Source organism: Echiichthys vipera, assembly GCF_963691815.1.
Source record: "Echiichthys vipera genome assembly, chromosome: 22".
NCBI classification, from domain to species: domain Eukaryota; kingdom Metazoa; phylum Chordata; class Actinopteri; order Perciformes; family Trachinidae; genus Echiichthys; species Echiichthys vipera.
In genome coordinates, this window is record NC_139847.1 from 3,355,373 (window position 1) to 3,378,347 (window position 22,975).

Consider the following 22,975-nt stretch of genomic DNA (forward strand, 5'->3'; position numbering starts at 1 on the left):
ACGTTTTACTCCTCATATCGTCGAGCCTCAAAACAAAGTACTGGACTGATCCGATTCACAATGTTTATCACGTCGGATTCAATCTGACAGGGAAGTGTAGGTGCACTTATTTTCATCGCAAATAAAAGTTAGCTTCCACACTTCCTTGACACTGCCTTTGACCTTGTCCTAGGCAAGAGAAACATAAACATCAATCAAGGGAAAAATAGGTTGAAGGTTGAGGCCCCAGTCATTTGACCTACTCTGTGTTTGTGTACCTACAGTATCATTCTTCCTCCTCAACCAGTCCTGCAACATTTATCTGACAAACAGACAGGTGAGTGGGTGTGGTGTGACTTTCCTTTCCACAATAGAGGAAAGTCACAACCCTCACGCACACACACACACACACACACACACACCTTTTATATGTCTTGCTTGAGAAGCAAACGCACTTCTTAAGTCGATCAAGACACGACCTGAGCAGACGGGGACAAAAAAAGGATTTTTTTTGCACATCTCTGGAGCTTTTTGGATCCATTTTAAAATCAGACCCACCAACAAGGAAGGTATCAACTATTACTCTTATTACAAAGTCTATTAAGGCAGGGCAACTTTATTTGTATCGCACTTTTCATACACAAGGCAGACTCAAAGTGCTCCACGTCATGAATTAAAATGCATTACAGAAAGACAAAGAGATTAAAAACACAGACAATAATAAAAACACGTTAAAAGTGCAGAGATTGAGCAGAAAGCTGAGGTGAACAGTGGCTAGTTTTAAAAGTGGTCAGAGTGGCTGAAAGTCTCACATCTTCAGGAAGTTTATTCCAGCTGTTTGTTGCATAATGACTGACTTAAAGGGTGTTGAAAACCATTCTGTCCTCTGCTACCACGTGTCATTCGATGGGTTTTTAATGTCAAAAGTCATATTTTGCATTGTTAACTGAAGTAGTCCAGCGAGAAACAGTTATTTTAGCGTCTTATTTTGTCCGCGCAACAGTCCATATTTAATTTACGCTCAAATAAAACACAGAAAAGCAGTTTAACCAAATATTTTCCCTCGATTGACTAATGGATTAATCATTGACAGCTCTGAATTGAAGTCCCACATTAATAACATCACCATTATTCCACAAAACCAGCAATAATGAGCTGTAATTGTATTTTTAAGTGTTTGAAAAGCAACATTCATAGAGTTGCATGTGTACTTGGATTATAGTATAATGGTGTTTATGTTAATGATGCAGTCTTACCAGCATTGCTTTGTCATGACTTGGCGGAAAACCGATTTCCTTCAGGGAGCTCAACAGGCCGTCCTCCATTTTTCAGACCAACGTAAAGTAATGCGCTTTTGACTGGGTTAATTTCTAGACCAAAACCTTTTTTTCTAATCCTTATCAAGTCATGTCGGTGCTTAACTCGGTCCCCTTTTGTAGGCTGCGGTCACCAAATGGTAGTCATGGTGCCTAAACCTAACCGACACAAAAAGCAATCACACACACATTCGGTCCACGATATATCTCTGCTTTTGCCGCATCAACTTTGATACTTTGACTATCCACCATGTCTGACACTGTTACAGGGATACAAGAATTCTCTTCCAAGATGTAGTTGTCATTAAAAGTTAGGCAGCTACACTACAGGGTGTGTGTCCCCGTAGTGTTTTTATCTGGCAGAAAAGGGCTAGCTCAAAGCAAACCTGTGATAACAGCATGTAAGTTAGCTAGGCTACACAGCTAACAACAAGCTAACAACAAGCTAATAACGTGAACGCTGAGAATAGCTCAACCCTCCCCCGCACCAAACAGTGTTTAGATGATGTGCTCCCACACAAAGGCTTTTCTGTCTTTGTTGTGATGGTTTCCTGAACAGGAGATTCTAAAAATGTGATAAAGCAGGACAGAATCTGGCCCCGCTTCATTCCTAACGTTTTGTGCCATCCTAATCTGATTCTTGATGACATGGTGTGTTTGTGTGTGTTATATAATGAGTCCATTTATCTCTCAGTTAAGACAGTTCTCTACTTTCGCTATCTCCATCTAAAACACACAAAAAACAACTTACATTTTAAACATTACTACTTTGTTCTGATTGCGTTGCCTTGTTCCAGATAATAGATAAAGTTTTTGTTATGTAACCGTTTCCACTCCTCACATAAAACCTCAAATATTAAATGAGTCAAGTCAAGTTTGTTTATGTATCACATTTCAAACGCCAGGTGTAGACTCAAGATACTGACAATTGGTCTAAAATAGAGGTAAATGTCATTGCAATCGTAGGATTTTCTGATACAGAAGTGGATATTTGTGTTCTTGTTGGGATGGTAAGGGTTTTTTGCACCTTTTTAAATTCATATAAAGCAACAAACAGGAAATATAAATCACACAGCAATAATCAAACGTTAAAATCTTTCTCCTCAGAGTCTCAAACAGCCAGACTCTCATTTATTTACATGGTCCCCAAAGGGCTGACTCCTCATTACTTTGGTATGAGTTATGACTTCTTTGACTGACCTTAAGAGGCCGAAGACTACTAAGTGCTTCTTCCTATGCTTCATCCGTGTGTCACCGGCAATATGTGTGTTCAAGGGCAAAGTTTAATTATGTTTGTTTCATAGGAATCTAAAAGCTTACCGCAAGAGCTACATACCTTCAAGCACTTTCTTCCTGTTTGCCTTTGCACCACTAAAAGGAATAGCGAGTTGAAAGGAAATGCTTGTTGTGATCAAAAGAATTCACTTCGAAGAGTCAAAATCAAAATGTAACGCCTCATACGCTCATATGCTCAGTAAAGCCTGTAGACTTTACTGACGGTCCATTTGTCAATGTTTTCTTTGTTTCTTTTTTGTTACAAGATGTTGATTGTGTGTTATGTTGTCTGTTGTACACGGCTAACAGGGTTAAAAAATTGTCACGTATTTAACCAATCATCGTACACTTAGGTCTGGACCAATCAACATACACATACGTCACTAGGTTCCTCTGTGAAATAAGAGTTAAAAAAAAGTCCCTCGAAATGGCGTTCCTATAACTATGTTTGTCCTTAGAAATATGATTGTTCCTCGAAATACGATCGTTCTATGAACTACAATCGTTCTATGACCTACCCTCGTTCATAGAACTACAATCGTTCATAGAACTATGGTCATTTTAAGAACTACGATCATTCTAAGAACTACAATGGTTCCTAGAACTATGATCGTTCATAGAACTACAATTGTTCCTAGACCTACAATAGTTTCTAGTACTACAATCGTTCCTAGAACTACAATCGTTCCTAGAACTACAATCGTTCCTAGAACTACAATCGTTCCTAGAACTACGATCATTCCCACAAATGCATCGTTCCTAGAAATACAATCGTTTCTAGAACTACAATCGTTCCTAGAACTACAATCGTTCCTAGAACTACGGTCATTCCCACAAATACATCGTTCCTAGAACTACGATCCTTCCTATAAATACAATCGTTTCTAGAAATATGATCGTACCTAGTTCTTGTGGCGCGGACACAATAAAAATAGGGGGTTCGTACAACTATGAAAAAGTTCCTTTTGTCCAAAAATGCCTGCTGAACACACATCGCTGTTGAAACTTCTTTCCGCCAGATGAGAAGAAAGATAGAGTGGAAGAGGAAGATTGTTTATTCAAACATTACCTGCTTTTGTTGCGACCGACTGACCGGTCTGTATTGACTCAACTGTATTTTACTCTCTCCCCATCTACAGGATGTCTTTGTACGGAAGCTTTCTGTCCGACGAGCAGTTCCTGTGCTCGATCTGCCTCGATGTGTTCAACAACCCTTCGTCCACACCGTGCGGCCACAGCTTCTGCATGGCCTGCATCAGCAGATACTGGGACGGATGTAAGGTGTGTGACTGAATGTTGCGTAGCAGTCATTTTAGATATGGTATGAAAATGTCCCTCTGTCTTCTTTGTGTGCTACCTTTCTTTCTGTTTTTCCCTCCTGTTTTGAATCATTTTAGTAACTCACGTAAGACGCGCTGGTGTCGAGTTCTAGGCACCAACAATGTTTCTTTCTGACATTAACCATGAAGGAAATATGTGATTTTGCTGCTTTGTACCTGTTGTGAAAGCCCTGGATACTTTGAAAAACTAACAAATTACTTCAACGTGGGCTAAATTTGCTTATCTGATTTTCACTTAATTCAGTTTCCCCGTGCAAATCCGAGTCTATTGTCTTTTCATTGACTTTCTCTTTAGTCTTGCTGCATGAAACGCTTTCAACACGGTGCGACAACAATCAACAATTGATTCATCTTAACCTACACTTTACCACAATACTCTTTTCTGCTCTTTCCTCTGAATCTATCATCTGTGGTTCCATCCATCCCTCCATCCCTCCTCTCCCAGGTTTGCCAGTGTCCTCTCTGCAAGAAGACCTTCCAGAAGCGCCCAGAGCTGCAGATCAACAGGACGCTACGAGAGATCACCGATCAGTTCAGATCCATGACAGGAAGTGGAGGAGTAGGGAAGGAGAAGAAAGTTGGAAGAGGAGTAGGAGGAGTAGGAACAAACGGAGGCGTACCAGACTTCATTAATGAATTGAAGAAGAAGCTACCACGACCTCCGTTAAATACGTCTTTAACGCTTCCTGGTGACACTCAAGGTAAGAATGAAGGTCAATTTAGCCTTCAAGGGGTTTAATGACGTCAAGATATCAGTCAGTGTTTCTTTCCTGGCTGCACGAAAACAGCAATGTTGACTAAAAAGCCTCTGATATAACCAACTATATGATAAAGACTAAGGTATTTGAATAATAAATATAATAATGAATGGTATTTCCTATATATCTGATAGGGCATAAAGGTTAAAGAGTCATGTAGAGGGATGTAGGAAAGACAATGACCTACCTCCTGAGTCACCCCAGTAAATGAAATGTCAGGAGATCACCAAGTCATTAGGATACAATATCTGAGCGCTACGAGTGTCTGTGCAAAAAATACATAGCAATCCAAAAACGCTACCCCCTGACCCTAACCGTAACACTACCCCCTGACCCTGACGCTAACCGTTACACTACCCCCTGACCCTGACGCTAACCGTAACACTACCCCCTGACCCTGACGCTAACCGTAACACTACCCCCTGACCCTGACGCTAACCGTAACACTACCCCCTGACCCTGACGCTAACCGTAACACTACCCCCTGACCCTGACCCTAACCGTAACACTACCCCCTGACCCTGACCCTAACCGTAACACTACCCCCTGACCCTGACCCTAACCGTAACACTACCCCCTGACCCTGACCCTAACCGTAACACTACCCCCTGACCCTGACGCTAACCGTAACACTACCCCCTGACCCTGACGCTAACCGTAACACTACCCCCTGACCCTGACGCTAACCGTAACACTACCCCCTGACCCTGACCCTAACCGTAACACTACCCCCTGACCCTGACGTTAACCGTAACACTACCCCCTGACCCTGACGTTAACCGTAACACTACCCCCTGACCCTGACCCTAACATCCTGACTGGTCAAATATCAACGCACACAGCTTCAAATTCCTTGATTTCTCTCTTAATTCCTGTATCTTCTGCCTCGGTAGAAGAGTCCATCCCAACGTCCGTTCCACCAGACACACCCCCGCTGGCTTCTTCGGTACCAAACCACAGTCCGATTGCTGCCCTGATGAGCCACTGCGGACCTCCCCCGCCGCCGCCGCCTCCTTACTCCCGCAACAGCGGCCGGAGAAGGTTCACCGTGAGTGGGGCTGCGAACAGCTTGAGCCACGCTCTCTGTGACATCCACCACAGAGGATTAGTGGTGAAATACTTTTACCTACATCATAAACCAATATCTGCCGTTGATGTTCAGCCTTTCAGAGCTCTATAGTCCCTATTGAAAAGCGAGAATAGTCAGAAAATGAGAGATCAAAGGTTTAACGCCCTCTCGCTGATTTCAGATCTACTGCAGGACTGATGGAGTATGCATCTGTCCAGAATGCGAGACCCTGGACCATCAGGATCACGACACAGTGACTCTTGAAGACGAGTGGATGGAAACCAAGGTGAGTAAAACAGAACGATGAAGTTAATCACGCCGACTATGGGGAGATTACATCTTTGGGGCATGTATGTGACATTGGGGGGGAGGGGCGTACGTCCATCTGGCTGACGTTTACCTCCGAGGAGAAGTGAGGGCCAGAGGCTAGCTGTCACTCAAGAGGCCACGCCCCTAATTATTCATAAACTTTAACCTCCAATCAAATAAAAGCTAGCCCCTCCCCCTCAGTGTTGTCATGGAGATCTGACCTAAACACACAGACTAGTATGTTCTTTTGTCCTTAAACAGGTTTAATGATGCTGTGTAAACGGCCTGTTTAACATGGGGCTCAATGAGAAACTGCTCTGTTATGAAACCTGCCCCTAGTGGACACTCAGAGAACTGACGTTGTTGGCACTTCCTGATTGGATCAACCAGGAAGTCGCTGCGTCAGGGACTTTGGTTTGTGTCAACAGGAAATGAATGTAAGTCTATTGTGTGTGTGTGTGTGTGTGTGTGTGTGTGTGTGTCTGTGTGTGTGTGTGTGCGTGCGTGTGTGTGTGTGTGTAGGACCAGCTGAGTGTGTCGGAGCAGGAGATCCAGGAGATGATCAGACAGAGAATCAGGAAGATCGAGGAGATCAGACTGTCGGTGACTGAACTGGAGGTGAAACAAACAAACACACACACACACACACACACACACACACACACACACACACACACACACACACACACACACACACACACACACACACACACACACACACACACACATTCCTGTAAAAGCCACACCAGCGTGGCAAAACCTGTAAATCCTCCTTTATCAGCCGTTGATCACGAACACACTGTCACCAACTTTTTACTTGTTTTCCCCCTTTTTAGCATTTTAATGTCTTTATTACAGTTTGTGTTGATTTTTTGCTAACTTTAGCCGCTGTGTGCACCATTTTGGGGATTACACGTTACATCAATGCAGCTAAAAATGTAAAAACATGAAATGCTGACTGTAACAAAGGTGTCTTACATCATGGTCTCATTACGTCCTCAGATGGCGGTGCAGCGAGAGACGGCGGGCAGCTTTTGCCTGTTCTCTGAGCTGGTGTCTGCCATCGAGCGCTCCCAGGCCGAGCTGATGGAGGTGATGGAGATGAGCCGGAGGGCGGCCGAGCACCAGGCCGACGCCATGATACGGCAGCTGGAGCTGGAGGTCGAAGAACTGCGGAGGAGGGAAAGCGCCCTCGCTGAGCTCGCCAAATCAGACGATTACTTTCACTGTGTCAAGGTCGGATCCACTGAGGTTCAGGTTGATCATGTCCTCGCATAAACATCCCGCTCATAAACATTTTTGTTTCCACCTGCTTCCCAGACGTTCCCCATCCTCGCCAGTCCTCCACCCGCCAAAGACTGGTCCGGGGTGTCGGTGAACTCCGACCTGGGAACGAGGACCATCTACAGGTCGCTGGCAGCTCTGGTGGAGAAGTTCCAGGAGGAGCTGAAGATAATCGCAGAAACGGGTCAGTGAAGCGCAAAACACCAGGCTCGTTGTTCAGAGGTGACAAACAACAGAGATGTGAAATCAGGAGTAACGTCATAACAACGACCTTCGTCTCTCAGTCCTCGACCCAGAGATAGAAAGCTCGATCATAGAGTACAGAGACACTGCCCTCCAGAGTTTAGTAGGAGCTGTTCAATAGTGTGTGAGTTAGGAGGACGTTTGTTCAGCTCCTGACACGTTTTCTCGTTCCTCTGCAGGTTTTCCCGCCTCAGTCCTGGAACCAGGTCCGGTCCGACCGCAGCCCAGTGAGTGTCCACTCCCATTCCACCTTAAATAGGCCTAACGTAAAGGTGTATACTGTCTGTTAAACAGTGAATGATACCTGCATTCCACCTTAAATGTTCTAAATACAAACCTGTGAGTGACTCTATCCAGCCTACGGCACATGTGAGCATTCCACCTTAAATAAGCCTAACGTAAAAATGTATACTGTGCATAAAACAGTGAATGATACCTGCATTCCACCTTAAATGTTCTAAATACAAACCTGTGAGTGGCTCTATCCATCCTACTTTAAACAGTTACACGTTATACGGCACATGTTAGCATTCCACCTTAAATAGGCCTAATGTAAAGGTGTATACTGTGCATAAAACAGTGAATACCTGCATTCCACCTTAAATAGGCCTAACGTAAAGCTGTATACTGTACGTAAAACAGTGAATGATACCTGCATTCCACCTTAAATGTTCTAAATACAAACCTGTGAGTGACTCTATCCATCCTACGGCACATGTTAGCATTCCACCTTAAATAGGCCTAACGTAAAGCTGTATACTGTGCGTAAAACAGTGAATGATACCTGCATTCCACCTTAAATGTTCTAAATACAAACCCGTGAGTGGCTCTATCCATCCTACTTTAAACAGTCACACATTATACGGCACATGTGAGCATTCCACCTTAAATAAGCCTAACGTAAAAATGTATACTGTGCATAAAACAGTGAATGATACCTGCATTCCACCTTAAATGTTCTAAATACAAACCTGTGAGTGACTCTATCCTTCCTACTTTAAAAAATCACACATTATACGGCACATGTGAGCATTCCACCTTAAATAAGCCTAACGTAAAGGTGTATACTGTGCATAAAACAGTGAATGATACCTGCATTCCACCTTAAATGTTCTAAATACAAACCTGTGATTGACTATATCCATCCTACTTTAAACAGTCACACATTATACGGCACATGTTAGCATTCCACCTTAAATAGGCCTAACGTAAAGGTGTATACTCCACCTTAAACAGGTGAATGATATTAATCCTTACAGGAGTTTTAAGAACTTTCTCCGTGGTTTTAATGAAACAATTCTGTTTTTCTGCAGGGATGAGGAGGGTACAGGAGTATGCAGGTACTAAACAATATTTTCGGCACTTAAAGTCTGCTCGCAGACACGATTCAATATGGAAAAATGTAAATTAATGTAGTTTTATTCCTTTTTCAACACAGTGGATGTGACTCTGGACTCCAACACGGCTCATCCCAGACTGATTCTGTCCGAGGACATGAAGAGTGTGAGACGCCGGTTCAATTATTATATCGTTCTAAAAATGTGACTAAAGTCTTGGTTTGTTGTTGGTTAAATTGTCCATACAGTTGCATTTTTTCTGTGTTAGCACTGGAAACTTATTTGGTGGTTCGGTATTTAACGTGTCTGTGTCTCTGCAGGTGAGATGTGGCGATCGACACCAGCTGCTTCCTGACAACCCGGAGAGGTTCGACAGAGTCGTCTGCGTCGTGGGGAGGGAGGCGATCTCCTCTGGGAGACACTACTGGGAGGTAAAGGCGCCCTCCCACTGTGCGTCCGTCCCGTGCCCCGTGCTTTAGGGTCCTTGTCCCCCCCTCCGGGCCCGTTTGTACTCACACTACCTGGGCCTCGGAGAATGCTTCTTGCTGCCTATACGTCATCACGCCGTAACACGTCACCCGCATTGATGACGTCATGGCGATGCGTGGCTTTGTTTACAAATCTTTCCGTAGACCTCTGAGTTTTTGTGAGTCTTGTCGACTGTTTTTGAATCTTTTCATCGACCAAATCTGCAGTAAACACTCCACCTCCGCATCACACCAACGTGAACCTTTCACCGCCATTGTTTTAAATGTCCGCGCATGGACCCTCCTTCTTTTTTCTACGTCCCAACAGGCGCACAGGAAATGACCTCAGAACCGCCGTAGGCCTCGTGCCCGTGCTCGTACATGTGCAAACGTGCTGTACCGTGAAACCTGTTTGGGCACGGTACGGATGGACAGTGTGAGTGCGACCTAAGGCTACGTTCACACTGCAGGTCTTAGCGCACAATGCTCAAATCCAATTTTTGGTTTTTGGTTTCACGTCACGTCTTTAAATGTGGTCTGTCTACGGACTGCTGTGTGTGAACAGCTCACGCTCCTGAAGTGAGCCGCGTGCACAGTTGATCATTGATGACATCACACCACAACAGTGTTTACGGAAGCAAACATGGCAACGGAAACTGGTATTGTAGGCGTCCATATTGTCTTCTTTCCAGTGATGTCGACCGAACAGTTCCAGTATTACAGTGTGCTCTTCACCAACTTTCCAGCCTTTTCAATGCAAGTTTGATGTAAATGTTCTACTTCCTGTGACCAGGTGGAGGTTGGCGGGAAGACGGACTGGGACCTGGGGGTCGCCAGACAATCCATCAACAGGAAGGGGAAGATCGAAGTTACCCCGAGCAACGGGTACTGGTTCCTCAGCCTGAGAGACAGGTGACGGGATGTTAAAGTGCGTTAAACACGAATCATTTCCTGAACGTTCTGATGATCAACTCCCCGTCTCTCGCCCTCGCCCCTCAGGAACAAGTACGCCTTTCGCAGTGAACCCTCCACGGACGTCCACCTGAACCTGCGACCGCAAAGGATCGGGATATTCGTGGACTTTGAGCGAGGACAGGTGCCCATTTTGACTCCTTTCTGTCCTCAACCAAGTGATTTTCCGCATGACTACAGCGTTACACTGTTGTGTGTCCTCTTGGCTCCGCAGGTGTCCTTCTTCAACGTGGACGCTAAAATCCACATCTACACTTTCAACGACGCTTTCAACGAGTGCGTCTTCCCCTTCTTCAGCCCCTGCACTAATAAATCCGGGAAGAACGACGGGCCGCTGATTATCACGCCAGTAAACACGACACAGTGACGCAACGGCACCCGGGAGTTTTTGGGGTTTTCGTCTTTTTGAAAAGTACGGAGGCCCCGACGGGCACGTGAGAACAGATAAATCTGATTTGAACTTTTGCGTTTGTTGTTGTAATACTCGTTTCCGCCACAAGGGGTTGAACTGCACCAGTACACCGTGTTCTAAAGATGTCGACCTTCCTTCATGTTTTCGTCCCGGTGGGAGCTAACGCTAACGGCAGATTAGCACTTATTAAGATACATTTAAATACATTTAGTCATTCATCTGCAGCCGCTTGTCCCTGTCGGGGTCTCGGGGGGCTGGAGCCGATCCCAGCTGACATCGGCCGTAAGGCGGGGTCCACCCTGGACAGGACGCCAGTCTATCACAGGACACATAGAGACGAACAGAGACAGACAACCATTCACACCTACGGGTGATTTAGAGTCATCAATGAACCGAACACCTGCACGTCTTTGGACTGTGGGAGGAAACCGGAGAACCCGGAGAAAACCCACGCAGACACGGGGACAACATGCTAACTCCACACAGATGGGGTTTGAACCAGGAACCCTCTCGCTGTGAGATGATAGTGCTGACCACCACACCTAGCTACTCATAATTTATACTCAAAGTTTGATCACTCAGTTTTACAGTAGTCCCAGGCCTACTTGTTTGTTGCGTTCCTACCTTCCCTGCATGTTGAGGGCAGGCGTTTTTGCCGGGCGGAGCCTCCAGGACGGGGCACTCCTCACTGCTGCTATCTGGGGAGTGTTGGTGGGCCTCCATCAGCCTGGTGGGGGTGAACCTCCGAACACACCCCTTATTCCACGCTGTAGCCAGGGGAAGGGGCTGAGTGCTCCACTGTGTCGCCCCCATTTTAGATACAGAATAATCCAAATGAATACATTTGTATTTTAGTTATACATAAGTTACTAACAAAGTACATGGTAAAGGGACTTGTACTTATAAAGCGACTTTCTAGTCTTCTGACGACTCAAGGTGCTTTCACAGTGTTTGTCACATTCACCCGTTCACACAGACATTCACACTGATGGCAGTGGACATCTACAGACCATCTAATCTGACCATTCACACCACATTTACACACCCATGCGCAGCACGGGGAGCAATCCAGTGTCTTGCCCAAGGACACTTCGACATGTGGATCAGGGGAGGTGGGGATCGAACCGCCAATCTCTCGAACGGAGGTCGTGCACATGTGCATGGAGAAATTAAAACTCACCCGGAAGGAAACATGTTTGTTTTTTAGTTATAATTAGGACACAGGGTAGTGGTGTGCTTCAGCCTCTAGTGGCCAAAGTGAGTATTACAACAACACACATTTGAAAAATGATGTAAAATAAATAAATAAAAATAAAATAATTAATCAAAATGAACCTGTAGAAGATGGAAAAACAACATTTAACTTAGAAAAACTATCCCGGCACAAGGTTTCCACCTGTTCTTAAGTCCTAAAGGAAACAATTCAGATAAAAATGATTGATTTGAAATTGATTTGCTAATTTATTTTTTCTCTTTGGCCCTTCAGGGCTTCCGTACTTCGTCAGTAGCTTTGTAAAAAAACACAAAACAAGACAAAACATCTTGGACATATTTTTAAAAGATATAAATATAAATTGTTGAATCCTGAAACTTTCTATTTTTGTCTGATTGTGAATAGTTTATTGAACATTTGAATTTTTGTATTTTGAATAATTGTCTGATCATTTATTAAAACAATCACATTTTCTGTCACGTCTGTTTTCATTCACTGTTCGAAAGTTACTATAAAACACTTCATGGTTTTAAGAAATTAAATTAAACTAAATTATGATGTCAGACAAAACCGTCTCTGCCACGTAATAAAATATTTATTATTTTGCATATAAAAAATACTTTAATGATCTTCACTAGTTAACTTCTTTAATTTTAATTAGCGGCAAATTTCTGATAAATTTCTTTATTTCTATTTATTCATTGATTTATTTTTATTTTTCATCTTTTACTTATTTCTTTTTCTATTTTTCAACCCCTTTATTTTGAAATCTTTATTTTAGTTTTTTCTCTTTCTATTTTTTCATCCTTTTATTTTTTAATTTCATTAATTTCTATTGTTTAATTTCTTTATTTTATTTTTTCTACTTTTTATCAATTTATTTTTCTTTTTATTTATTTTTCTATTTTTCCATCCCTTTGTTTTTACCTCTATTCTACTTATACCTCTCTACTCTTCTATTGTTTAATCTTTAATTTAGTCATTTCTTTTTTTTCATCCTTTAATTTTTACATCTGTATCGTAATTTATTTATATTGTTTAATTTCTTTATCTTATTTTTTTATTTCTTTCTCATTGCTCATCTTTTATTTCTACTTTTTCGTCATTTTTTTTCATCTTTAATTTAGTAACTTCTCTTTCTTTTTTGCATCCTTTTATTTTTACATCTTTATTTGAATTTATATTGTTTAATCTTTGTTTTTATTTATTTATATTTCTACTTTCTGTCACTATTTTTATTTTTGATCTTCATTTTAATTTATTTCTCTCTTTATTTTAACCACTTTAATTTGACACCTTTATTTAAATTCCTTTCTTTCTCTGTATTAATCTCTGTGTTCACGCTTCATGCTGTTAAAACGACGTCAGACAGGAAATCGTGCGTCTCTGCCACACATTAAAAACACGACACAGAGACTCTCCATGATCTTCAGGAGTCGACTTCATTAACAAATGATTCACACGACAAAATCAGTTGAAACGACACAATTATTAAATAAAAACAGTGAAACAAACGAGGCTCAAATGAGCCAAAAACACACAAACAAACAATCAAACGATCAAACGATCAAACAATCAAAGGATCAAACAATCAAAGGATCAAAGGATCAAACGAGCACCTTTGAAGAAGGTTAAAAAAATCAACAATGGACGATTGAAACAAGATCACAGATTTCCATAAATCATATATTTATAAAGCACACGGGTTATTATTTCACTGTTCACCTGAAAAACCAAACAATAAAGGAAACCGAACGTCCGGCAGCGACACACTAATAATCAATCGTGCTGCCTTCGCGCAAGAGTCACGGAAATAAAGGTTTTCATTCAACATTAGCGTCGTCACGCAGATTCCACCTCGAAAGTGCGCAAATTAATGAACATTTACATGTGAAAGCAAATAAAAAATCCCCTAAAAATATCAAACTGATGCGTTCAGGGCCCCTCAGAAATATAAACTTAAATTTAAGTGGATGTTTACGGGTAAAAAGTCCAGAAAAATGATCCAAAAAGGTGTTTTTTAAAACATTTTTAGGACGTTGGACTCGTTACACTTTGGTTTAAAACGCTTCACCTTCTGTATAAAATACATAACACTACGGGGGACCGCAAGAGTCACGCAAATAAAGGTTTTCATTCAATATTAGCGTTGTGCTGCCTTCAGGTTCATGTGGAAATTTGATTAAAAGTTAAAGCGTTAGTTTGAAATTGTGGGAAAATATTTTAATTGCTTCCTTTGTCGCGTGGAATCGATGTCACGCAGATTCCACCTCGAAAGAGCGCAAATTAATTAACATTTACCGGGTATTTACGTGTGAAAACAAACAAAAATGACCCCAAAATATCAAACTGGTGCGTTCAGGGCCCCTCAGAAATATAAAATAAGACATAAGTGTGTGAAAACGGCACGACGGGGACGATCAGACGTGATGTTTACGGGTAAAAAGTACAGAAAAATGATCGAAAAGTGTTTTTTTAAACCTTTTTAGGACGTTGGACTCGTTACACTTTGGTTAAAAACGCTTCACCTTCTGTATAAAACACGTAACAACACTACGGAGGACCGCGAGAGACACGGAAATAAAGGTTTTCATTCATAATTTGAAGTATTTGTACGAAAAAAAGCTTTGAATTTGAAATGTTTACCGCTAAAATATCAAATACTGAATCACTTTGTTTCTTAATAGATTCATTTTTGAACTAATTAATGAATTAAAATGCTGCTTTATTATTAAAGGCGTGCGTCTCGTGGTCCTCCGTACTTTAAAAACATCTATAAAAGAACAATAAGATTTTGGGAGGGCACTAAAAAAAGGGACTGTACCTTTAAGAACTTACGTTACAGGTAAATCTTTTCAAAATAAATTGTAACAAATCTCGTTTTACGCTGGTAACTGTTCCCCGCGTTTGTTGTCGCGTGTTCGTGTCCTTGTTTGAAAAGACAAAAGTGGCCGTTTACCGTCTCGTAGTTCGGGTTTTGGTCGCGGGATCGAGCCGCCGTTTACGTTCAACTTCAATAAACCGCGGAAAACTTCTCGTAACATTCAAGGTCCGACTGAAACCTGTCGTGAAATCACCGAGCGCGTGCATAAACATCTCTCTTAGCAGCCAACAGAGAAGTCGTCCACTTCTTCCAACGTGATTGCGGTTAAACGGGAATTATTTGACCTCTAAAAACTCTAAAATGAATTTCTTCTTCCATCATTCGTGCGTAAACCGCGCCGGTTCGGACTTTAGAAGTTGCAGCGGTCGATGCGGTCCTGCTCCATCTGCGACTTGGCCTTCTGTTTCTGCAGCAGGATGTGTTCGGCGAACTCCCTCATGGCGCCCATCCCCCCGACGCTGTGGCACGTGTACTTCGCGGCGTTGATGGCGACCACCGGGGCGTTCCGGGGCACCGCGCTCAAACCCGCCAGGTTCAGACAGTTGACGTCCTGTTTGTCGTTGCCTGAGGGGAGAGAACACGGGGAAGAGGAGGTGAGGCGGGGAACTAGACGCTGAGGGGCGCCAGATTAAACCCTAAAACGGTAAAATATAAATATATATCTATAAAAACCAGCTTTAGCAGAAGCTGCAGACGTTTACGTGTTCGTGCTCTCGTTAAAGATCGATCCCTTGATTTTCTGGCTTTTGTTCGTGTACAAATGAAATAAAAGACGTTTAATGTGTTGATGAATCATCGTTGGAGGTGCACATCTACGTATACGCTTTATTAATTATAATAATTATAATTAAAGGCCGTTTCTGCTGTTTCACATTAACTTAAGAATTCTACCTTCCTTAGAAAAAAGTATGTTATTGTTCTCTTTCATGCTTTACTGCTACTTTATATATTTATTTATATATATTTATATTTATTTCACTGTGAGGTTTATTTTTAATATCCACTCATTTTAACGCCTTTTAAACTCTTTTTTTCCCTATTTTTTCATCCCTTTATTTTTAAATCTTTATTTTAATTTATTCATGTCTTTCTTCGTCTTTTTATTTTTATTTATCGATTTTTTCTTTATTTTTATTTCTATTTTTCATCTTTTTATTTTATTTATTTTTCATCGATGTATTTGTATTAATTCAATTTTTTATATATATGTATATATTTATTTATATATATATTTATTTTTTCCACTGCGAGGTTTATTTTTCTATTGTTTCTCTTTATTTTTTCTTAATTTATATTTTTATTGTCTTATTTTTTTTCATCCCTTTATTTTTATATCTTTATTTTAATTTATTCATGTCTTTCTTCGTCTCTTCATCGTTATTTATAATATTTTTATTTGGCGCTTTTTTAAAAATTCTTCTTAATTTCTATTTTTTCATCTTTTTATTTAATTTATTTTTCATCTATATATTTTTATTTGTCGATTTTTTATCGATTTTTATTTATATTTTTCGTCTCTTTATTTTAATTTATTTCTTTCCATTTCCTAATCTCTTTATTATATTTACATCTATTTATCTTTGTTTATTTATTTCTATTCCTTTACCTCTTTATTTTTTCTCCTTTCTTTGTATTTCATCTCTTTATTGTTATTAAAATAATTGCTTATTTCTAATTAAACCTTTTATTTCCGTTCCTCTTCAGTGGATGAAGCAGCAGATGAACGTTGGCTGTGAACAGTTAAAGCTGCAGCGTCCTCACCCATGTACGCCACGTCCTTCCAGTCCAGCTTCCTCTTCTCCACCATGGGCTTCAGATCATCCAGGGGCTCCTCCCCCACCTTCAGGACCTGGCAGCCCGTCCTCTTGGCCAGTATGTCGGCCAGCGACTGGGCCACGGGGTCCACGTCTGAGGTCAACAGCACCACCTGGTGGAGGCGAGAGGAGAGTGTTAACGTGAGGCCGCGGGACACTGCCCGACTCACCGACGCTCCTCTCTGCGGCGTCACCCACCTCCACTTCCTCTTTCTGCAGCATGCGGAGGCCCACGGTGTCTCTGGTGTTCAGGGACACCATCTCCTCTCCGGACGCCGACAGGAAGATGCGTCCTTCCGTCAAACACCCGGAAACGTTGCAGAACATCAGGCGAACCACCTCCGGCGTGACGCGACCGAAGTAACCGAACCTGTGGAAAAGTGGAAATGTCGATCACGTGCTCTGCGCCCGGTGTGCGCGGTGGTCACGGGTCGGGCGGGGCAGACGTTCTTATCTCAGCTCACCTGAGAACCCTCTGTTCGGCCACGGGCCAGTCGATGTCCACGTCGATGTCCACGCTGTACTCCGGCAGCATCTCGTAGTACGCCACCTTACCGCCCTGGGGCGAGGGAAGACGGGACGGGGAAATGTGAAAGCACGCAAACGAGAAACTACCAACGCAACGGGGGTGATGTGACGTGATGCGTATGCGGTGAGGTACAAATGCGGCTCATCCAGAGCGTCGCCGTTACCTGCACGACTCCCTCGTTGATGAGCGCTCGGCTGGTGAAGTAAAAGGAGCCGTTCTCACACAGCTCGCCGTCCCAGTCCTGGCGCCGCGGACGGTTGGCCGGGTCCAGGTTGAACGGCTTGGTCAGCTCGCCGGCTAGAACGGAGGCAGGGAGAGGGTTAAAAAGTCTGCTCTGCTGAGGTTGTCCCATTTATTGATCGGACAATATTCGTTCATCTTTAACCACTTGTCCCTGTCGGGGTGGCGGGGGTGCTGGACATCGGGCGTGAGGCGGGGTCCACCCTGGACAGGACGCCAGTCTATCAAATTCAGATGAAGTTCTGTAAGAAGTTGACGTGTCGCTAAAATCCGAAAGGAGAAAGTCGAATACCCGGAAAATACTTTACTATACTTTAACGCAGGGGTCTCAAAGTGATCCAGTAAAGGGGGGCGCTGTGGCTGCAGGTCTTCATTCCAACCGAGCAAGAACCCCCCCCTGATCCAACAAAGCCAACTGTGTGAAGACGATTCATCTCATCTCATCTTCAGCCTCTTATCCGGGGTCGGGTCGTGGGGGCAGCAGCTTTAGCAGGGGACCCCAAACTTCCCTTTCCCGGGCCACATTAACCAGCTCTAACTGGGGGATCCTGAGGTGTTCCCAGGCCAGTGTGGAGATCTAATCTCTCCACCTGGTCCTGGGTCTTCCCCGAGGCCTCCTCCCAGCTGGACGTGCCTGGAACACCTCCCGAGGGAGGCGCCCAGGGTTCATCCTTACCAGATGATCCTGAACCACCTCAACTGGCTCCTTTCAACGCAAAGGAGCAGCGGCTCTACTCCGAGTTCCTCACGGATGCTGAACTTCTCCCCCTCTCTCTAAGGGAGACTCCAGCCCCCCTCGTACCCCCCTTGTACCCTCGACCTGGTTCTTGCGGTCATGACTAGGCCAGAGAATCTAACTCTGTTGTGTCCCTGTGTCTCTGAACAGTGAGACTCCTCCTTCAAGGACGTTAGGAGTGAAGACTAAACACACGTACAGACAGAGTGTCCCAGAACACGACGCACAGCCACATGTGATAGCGTGGTCACGCAGGGTTCGACCTTGCGTTCAACGTGTCCTGGGACGACTGCGACGTGACTTAGGTATCATATGGTTACACCCGTAGATGGGTGAGGAAGGACCGTAGTCATTTATACGTTGATTTCAAGCATGAGTTTAAGTCTCCTGAAGTCTCCAAGTTCAAGAGGACTCGAGGCTCGACCCCGACCTGGAAGTTAAAGACTTGACTTGAGACGAGACGACTCGAATGGACTCTGAATGTCTGTGTTAATTTTGTGTTTTCAGTTTAATTAACAATGTTTAACGGTGTCTACGAGGGCGGATGTTAGCTAAAGTCAACAAATGGCGCCACTGATTAAGCTAATTAAGAAAGAAATCTTATTTTTTTTGAGTTTTTAATCATTTAAAAGTGTTTTTTCATTGAAATACTGAGAAATTAATAAACTTTTTATAACGTTATTTGTTGTATTAAGCGTGTGAAATGTGTTTCCTCAGGAGGGGGTCTGGAGTCTCCCTTAGAGAGAGGGGGAGAAGTTCAGCATCCGTGAGGAACTCGGAGTAGAGCCGCTGATCCTTTGTGTTGAAAGGAGCCAGTTGAGGTGGTTCAGGATCATCTGGTAAGGATGAACCCTGGGCGCCTCCCTAGGGAGGTGTTCCAGGCACGTCCAGCTGGGAGGAGGCCTCGGGGAAGACCCAGGACCAGGTGGAGAGATTAGATCTCCACACTGGCCTGGGAACGCCTCAGGATCCCCCAGTTAGAGCTGGTTAATGTGGCCCGGGAAAGGGAAGTTTGGGGTCCCCTGCTGGAGCTGCTGCCCCCGCGACCCGACCCCGGATAAGAGGCTCAAGGAACGAAAAGAGCAGAAACTGGAGGTACGTGACTTGACTTGACTTAAAATAGTCCCATATCATCTACAGACGTTGTTTAGAGGCGAGGGTTCAGTGACTCTGCTCCAGCGTAACAGGTTTAGTGTGTGTAACTGGTTGGGAGTAACCGTGGTTACGCCTTAAGGTTGTTAGAGTGACTGATGTGTAATTGGACTTCGATGATGATGATGATGATGCACGTCACTGACACAGGAATAGACACCTGTTCTGCTTTGAAGTCAATTAAAAAGTATTTCCCATCATTTTTGTTTGATTGGTTTTGGCGTGCCGTCGCAAAGACGCGTCATGAAAGTCAAACTCGCACATATGTCACATAAATGTTGTGAATGACAGGATGTGGTGCGACACCTTACTTTATGAATATAAAAAAAGAACATATACACCAGAATATATATATTTATGATGTATTTTTCCCCCTTTTTAGGGATTTGACGGCCTTATTTGGACCTAGGAAGGTGGGGTGCATTTAGTGTCACCTGTGCTGGTCAGTGATTTTAATCCCGTCCACAGTAAATGGACTTATAAAGCGCCTTTCTAGTCTTCTGACATAAACAAGTGAAAACGTATTATAAACCTGTTATTGTCATATGGTGACATTCCTACTCTGGATGGCATTGACAGGACAGGAGTTGGCAGGTGTAATTATTACTGTGGTATCAGTAGTAGTAGTGTGAAAGCGCCTTGAGTAGTCAGGGCGCTTTCACACTACTTGTCACATTCACCCATTCACACAGATGGCAGTGGACATCTACATACATTTACATTTACATGATCAGTGTCTTGCCCAAGGACACTTCGACATGCAGGCCGGGGGAACTTGGGATCGAACCGCCAATCTCTCGAATGGAGGACGGCCCTTTCTCCCTCAGCCACAGTGCGCAGGTGGATAACTGTTCCCCACTGATACCACAGTAATAATAACACGTGCAATTTCCTTCTGTGCCTCTGCAAACTCCTGTCCTGTCCTGTCAATCCCATCCAGAGTAGGAGTGTCACCATATGACAATAACAGGTTTATAATAACACTTAAATATGAGGGAACTTAACACTACAGGAGGAAAAAGACGTCCTGAACATATAACAATGAATTCAATTCCTTCTAAGATGATTTAAGGATCTGCGTGAACCCCGAACCCTCCACCACACCCCCGCGCAAACTCACATCCTTTCTTGACCTCCTGCCAGCGGAACTGGTGTCTCCTGACCACGGAGAAGACCGAATCGTAGCCCTGCTGCAGGATCATCTCCAGGGCCTCCTTCACGTGGAACGGGTGGAGACACGGCGCCGTGGCCTGAATGTTACACACCACATCCACCTCTGTTTGGAACAAAGTCAACAAAGGACGTTGCAGCGCTGCATTGATAACACACAGCCTGGATTTTTACGTGACGCCACACGGACGTTTGCACATCCTGGTGTGCCGTTTGCTCACCTGGGTTGAGCCTGACAAACTCTTGGATGGTTTCCAGGGACGTAGACGAGTCTCTGGAGACTTCAGGGCTCCTGCGGTGCACCTGGGCACCCCAGGCTTTGGCCACCTTCTCGATCTCGTCGTGGTCGGTCGATACCCAAATACTAAAAAATATGAAGGTGTGTGATCGTTGCTATTATGATCGTATTTGTATCAACACGTATTTATCGTCTAACTGTTGTTTTTTTCTGCACGTGCAACATTATTGGGATAAATACATAACATGGACATATATCAAATCTCATCTCATCTTCAGCCTCTTATCCGGGGTCAGGTCGACCAGCTCTAACTGGGGGATCCCGAGGCGTTCCCAGGCCAGTGTGGAGATCTAGGGCGCACTCACACTGTCCTTCCGCACCGGGCAAATACAGGTTTTTCGAGTCAAGCCTAGTGCGTTTGACCAGTGTGAGTGCAACAGCTCTGCGCATAACTGCGGCCAGCTGGCCGTCCACGGCCCGTCTGAGAGAGGTGGGCTTTTGTAGAGCGCGTTTGGACATGTACGAGCACGAGCGTGCACACGTGTACGAGCACGAGGCCTACGTCGGCTCTGACGTAATTTCTATGCGCCTGTTAAGACGTAGAAAAAAGAAGGAGGGACCATGCGCGGACATTTCAAACAATGGCGGTGAAAGGTTCACGTTGGTGTGATGCGGAGGTGGAGTGTTTACTGCAGATTTGGTCGATGAAAAGATTCAAAAACAGTCGACAAGACGCACAAAAACTCCGAGGTCTACGGAAAGATCTGGAAACAAAGCCACGCATCGCCATGACGTCATCAATGCGTGTGACGTGTTACGGCGTGATGACGTATAGGCAGCAAGAAGCATTCTCCGAGGCCCAGGTAGTGTGAGTACAAACGGGCCTGGAGGGGGGGACAAGGACCCTAAAGCACGGGGCACGGGACGGAGGCTCAGTGTGAGTGCGCCCTTAATCTCTCCACCTGGTCCTGGGTCTTCCCCGAGGCCTCCTCCCAGCTGGACGTGCCTGGAACACCTCCCTAGGGAGGCGCCCAGGGTTCATCCTTACCAGATGATCCTGAACCACCTCAACTGGCTCCTCTCTTGAGGGAGCAAAAGTAGAATCGGCTCCAAATATCGGCTCAGGGAAAAATCGGCGGTGCGTAAAAAATATCGGTATCGACCCTAAAAAAAATCAATATCAGTCGATTCCTATTTGGCACTATACATAAAACTCAAACTCCAAAATGTGTGTTTTTATATTCTATCTTCATGTTAAAAATCAAAATGCCTTTTGATTTATTTGACTTATTTAAATAAAGGCACAAATGTGGAGTAGCTGTGTAATAGAGACACCTTAATAACGCCATAACGACACAGATATGTAAACATAAAGCCTACATAAGTGGGTTAATTCTCCCGTGAACACTCATAATAATAACTAATATAATTAACTAATATAACATAATAAGTGTTGTGTACCTGTCAAACATCTCGGAGTCCACAGTGGCCCTCAGCACCCACCCGAGCAGCGGGACTCCGGCCAGCATCTTGATGTTCTTCAGGGGGATCCCTTTGCTTCCTCCTCTCGCCAGGATGAGGGCGGCTACGTGTCGCTTGTCGCCCGCTCTGCTGTGCTTGCGGGCGGGCAGCAGCTCTCCGTTATCACCGGGGGGGCATCTCTTCCTGGAGGCCATGGCGGCTCGGACTCGGACTGTGGCGGCGGTTCTCCGAGAAGAGTCCGGGGAACAGTGAAGGTAACGCGGCGACTGTGAGTCCGTAAACGTCGCTGTGATAGAAGGAGTTGATCCAAAGCGATGGACGCGGTGCGGTGAAGCCTGCGCCGCTGCTTCTGCCGGGGTCGGATCATCGTGCGGGGCTCACTGGGGCTCACTGCCGCCCCCTGCTGCCCCGGAGGAGCTCATGGGTGAGTTTATTTATTATTATTTATTTCCATTTATTTATTTATTATTCATTTTGATTTATTTATGTATTATTCATTTTGATTCATTTATTTCCTTTTTTTAATTTATTTATTTATTTATTTAATTTTTTTATTAATATTTATTTTTTATTTAGGTATTATTAATTTTGATTTATTTATCATTTATTTATTTATTATTTATTTTTGATTCATTTATTTATTATTCATTTTGATCGATTTATGTATTATATTATTTGTGGTTGATATATTTATTATTTATTTTTGATTGATTTATTTATAATTTATTCTGATCGATTTCTTTTAATTTATTCTAT

At 43.7% G+C, this 22,975-nt stretch overlaps 3 protein-coding genes across 5 annotated transcripts in view; 1 reads left to right on the forward strand and 2 right to left on the reverse strand.

The window, feature by feature from the left end:
• The window catches only part of LOC310964115 (ankyrin repeat domain-containing protein 46), a 223,827-nt gene that overhangs the window by 96,825 nt on the left and 104,027 nt on the right, over positions 1 to 22,975 (reverse strand). The gene's annotated exons all lie outside the window — the stretch shown is intronic.
• On the forward strand, positions 422 to 11,881 carry LOC310964111 (E3 ubiquitin-protein ligase TRIM39). Of its 2 annotated transcripts, none has more exons than XM_083937109.1 (15): positions 422 to 548; positions 3,710 to 3,851; positions 4,356 to 4,611; positions 5,562 to 5,779; positions 5,919 to 6,023; positions 6,569 to 6,664; positions 7,049 to 7,282; positions 7,367 to 7,514; positions 7,753 to 7,800; positions 8,887 to 8,913; positions 9,012 to 9,076; positions 9,231 to 9,341; positions 10,171 to 10,289; positions 10,377 to 10,473; positions 10,564 to 11,881. In XM_083937109.1, the coding sequence occupies exons 2-15, from the start codon at positions 3,711 to 3,713 to the stop codon at positions 10,714 to 10,716; spliced, it is 1,818 nt and encodes a 605-aa protein (XP_083793235.1). In that variant the 5' UTR covers positions 422 to 548; position 3,710; the 3' UTR covers positions 10,717 to 11,881. The 2 variants fall into 2 exon arrangements, with proteins under 2 accessions (XP_083793235.1, XP_083793236.1); XM_083937110.1 differs by having other exon boundaries at positions 5,565 to 5,779.
• Positions 13,398 to 22,567, reverse strand: cmasa (cytidine monophosphate N-acetylneuraminic acid synthetase a). Its single transcript, XM_083937182.1, has 8 exons — positions 22,199 to 22,567; positions 20,721 to 20,863; positions 20,450 to 20,605; positions 17,365 to 17,498; positions 17,137 to 17,231; positions 16,871 to 17,042; positions 16,620 to 16,785; positions 13,398 to 15,422 (listed from the first exon to the last, which is right to left on the reverse strand). The coding sequence occupies exons 1-8, from the start codon at positions 22,411 to 22,413 to the stop codon at positions 15,208 to 15,210; spliced, it is 1,296 nt and encodes a 431-aa protein (XP_083793308.1). The 5' UTR covers positions 22,414 to 22,567; the 3' UTR covers positions 13,398 to 15,207.

Bases quoted from the DNA above. Each gene is read 5' to 3' on its own strand.
- LOC310964111 (XM_083937109.1), top strand. From the start codon at position 3,711: ATGTCTTTGTACGGAAGCTTTCTGTCCGACGAGCAGTTCCTGTGCTCG. The intron at 6,024-6,568 runs GTGAGTAAAACA...GTGTGTGTGTAG, and splicing joins ACGAGTGGATGGAAACCAAG to GACCAGCTGAGTGTGTCGGA. The intron at 10,474-10,563 runs GTGCCCATTTTG...TTGGCTCCGCAG, and splicing joins TGGACTTTGAGCGAGGACAG to GTGTCCTTCTTCAACGTGGA.
- cmasa (XM_083937182.1), bottom strand. From the start codon at position 22,413: ATGGCCTCCAGGAAGAGATGCCCCCCCGGTGATAACGGAGAGCTGCTG. The intron at 20,864-22,198 runs GTACACAACACT...CATATTTTTTAG, and splicing joins GACTCCGAGATGTTTGACAG to TATTTGGGTATCGACCGACC. The intron at 17,232-17,364 runs GTAACGGCGACG...CCCTCGCCCCAG, and splicing joins TCAACGAGGGAGTCGTGCAG to GGCGGTAAGGTGGCGTACTA.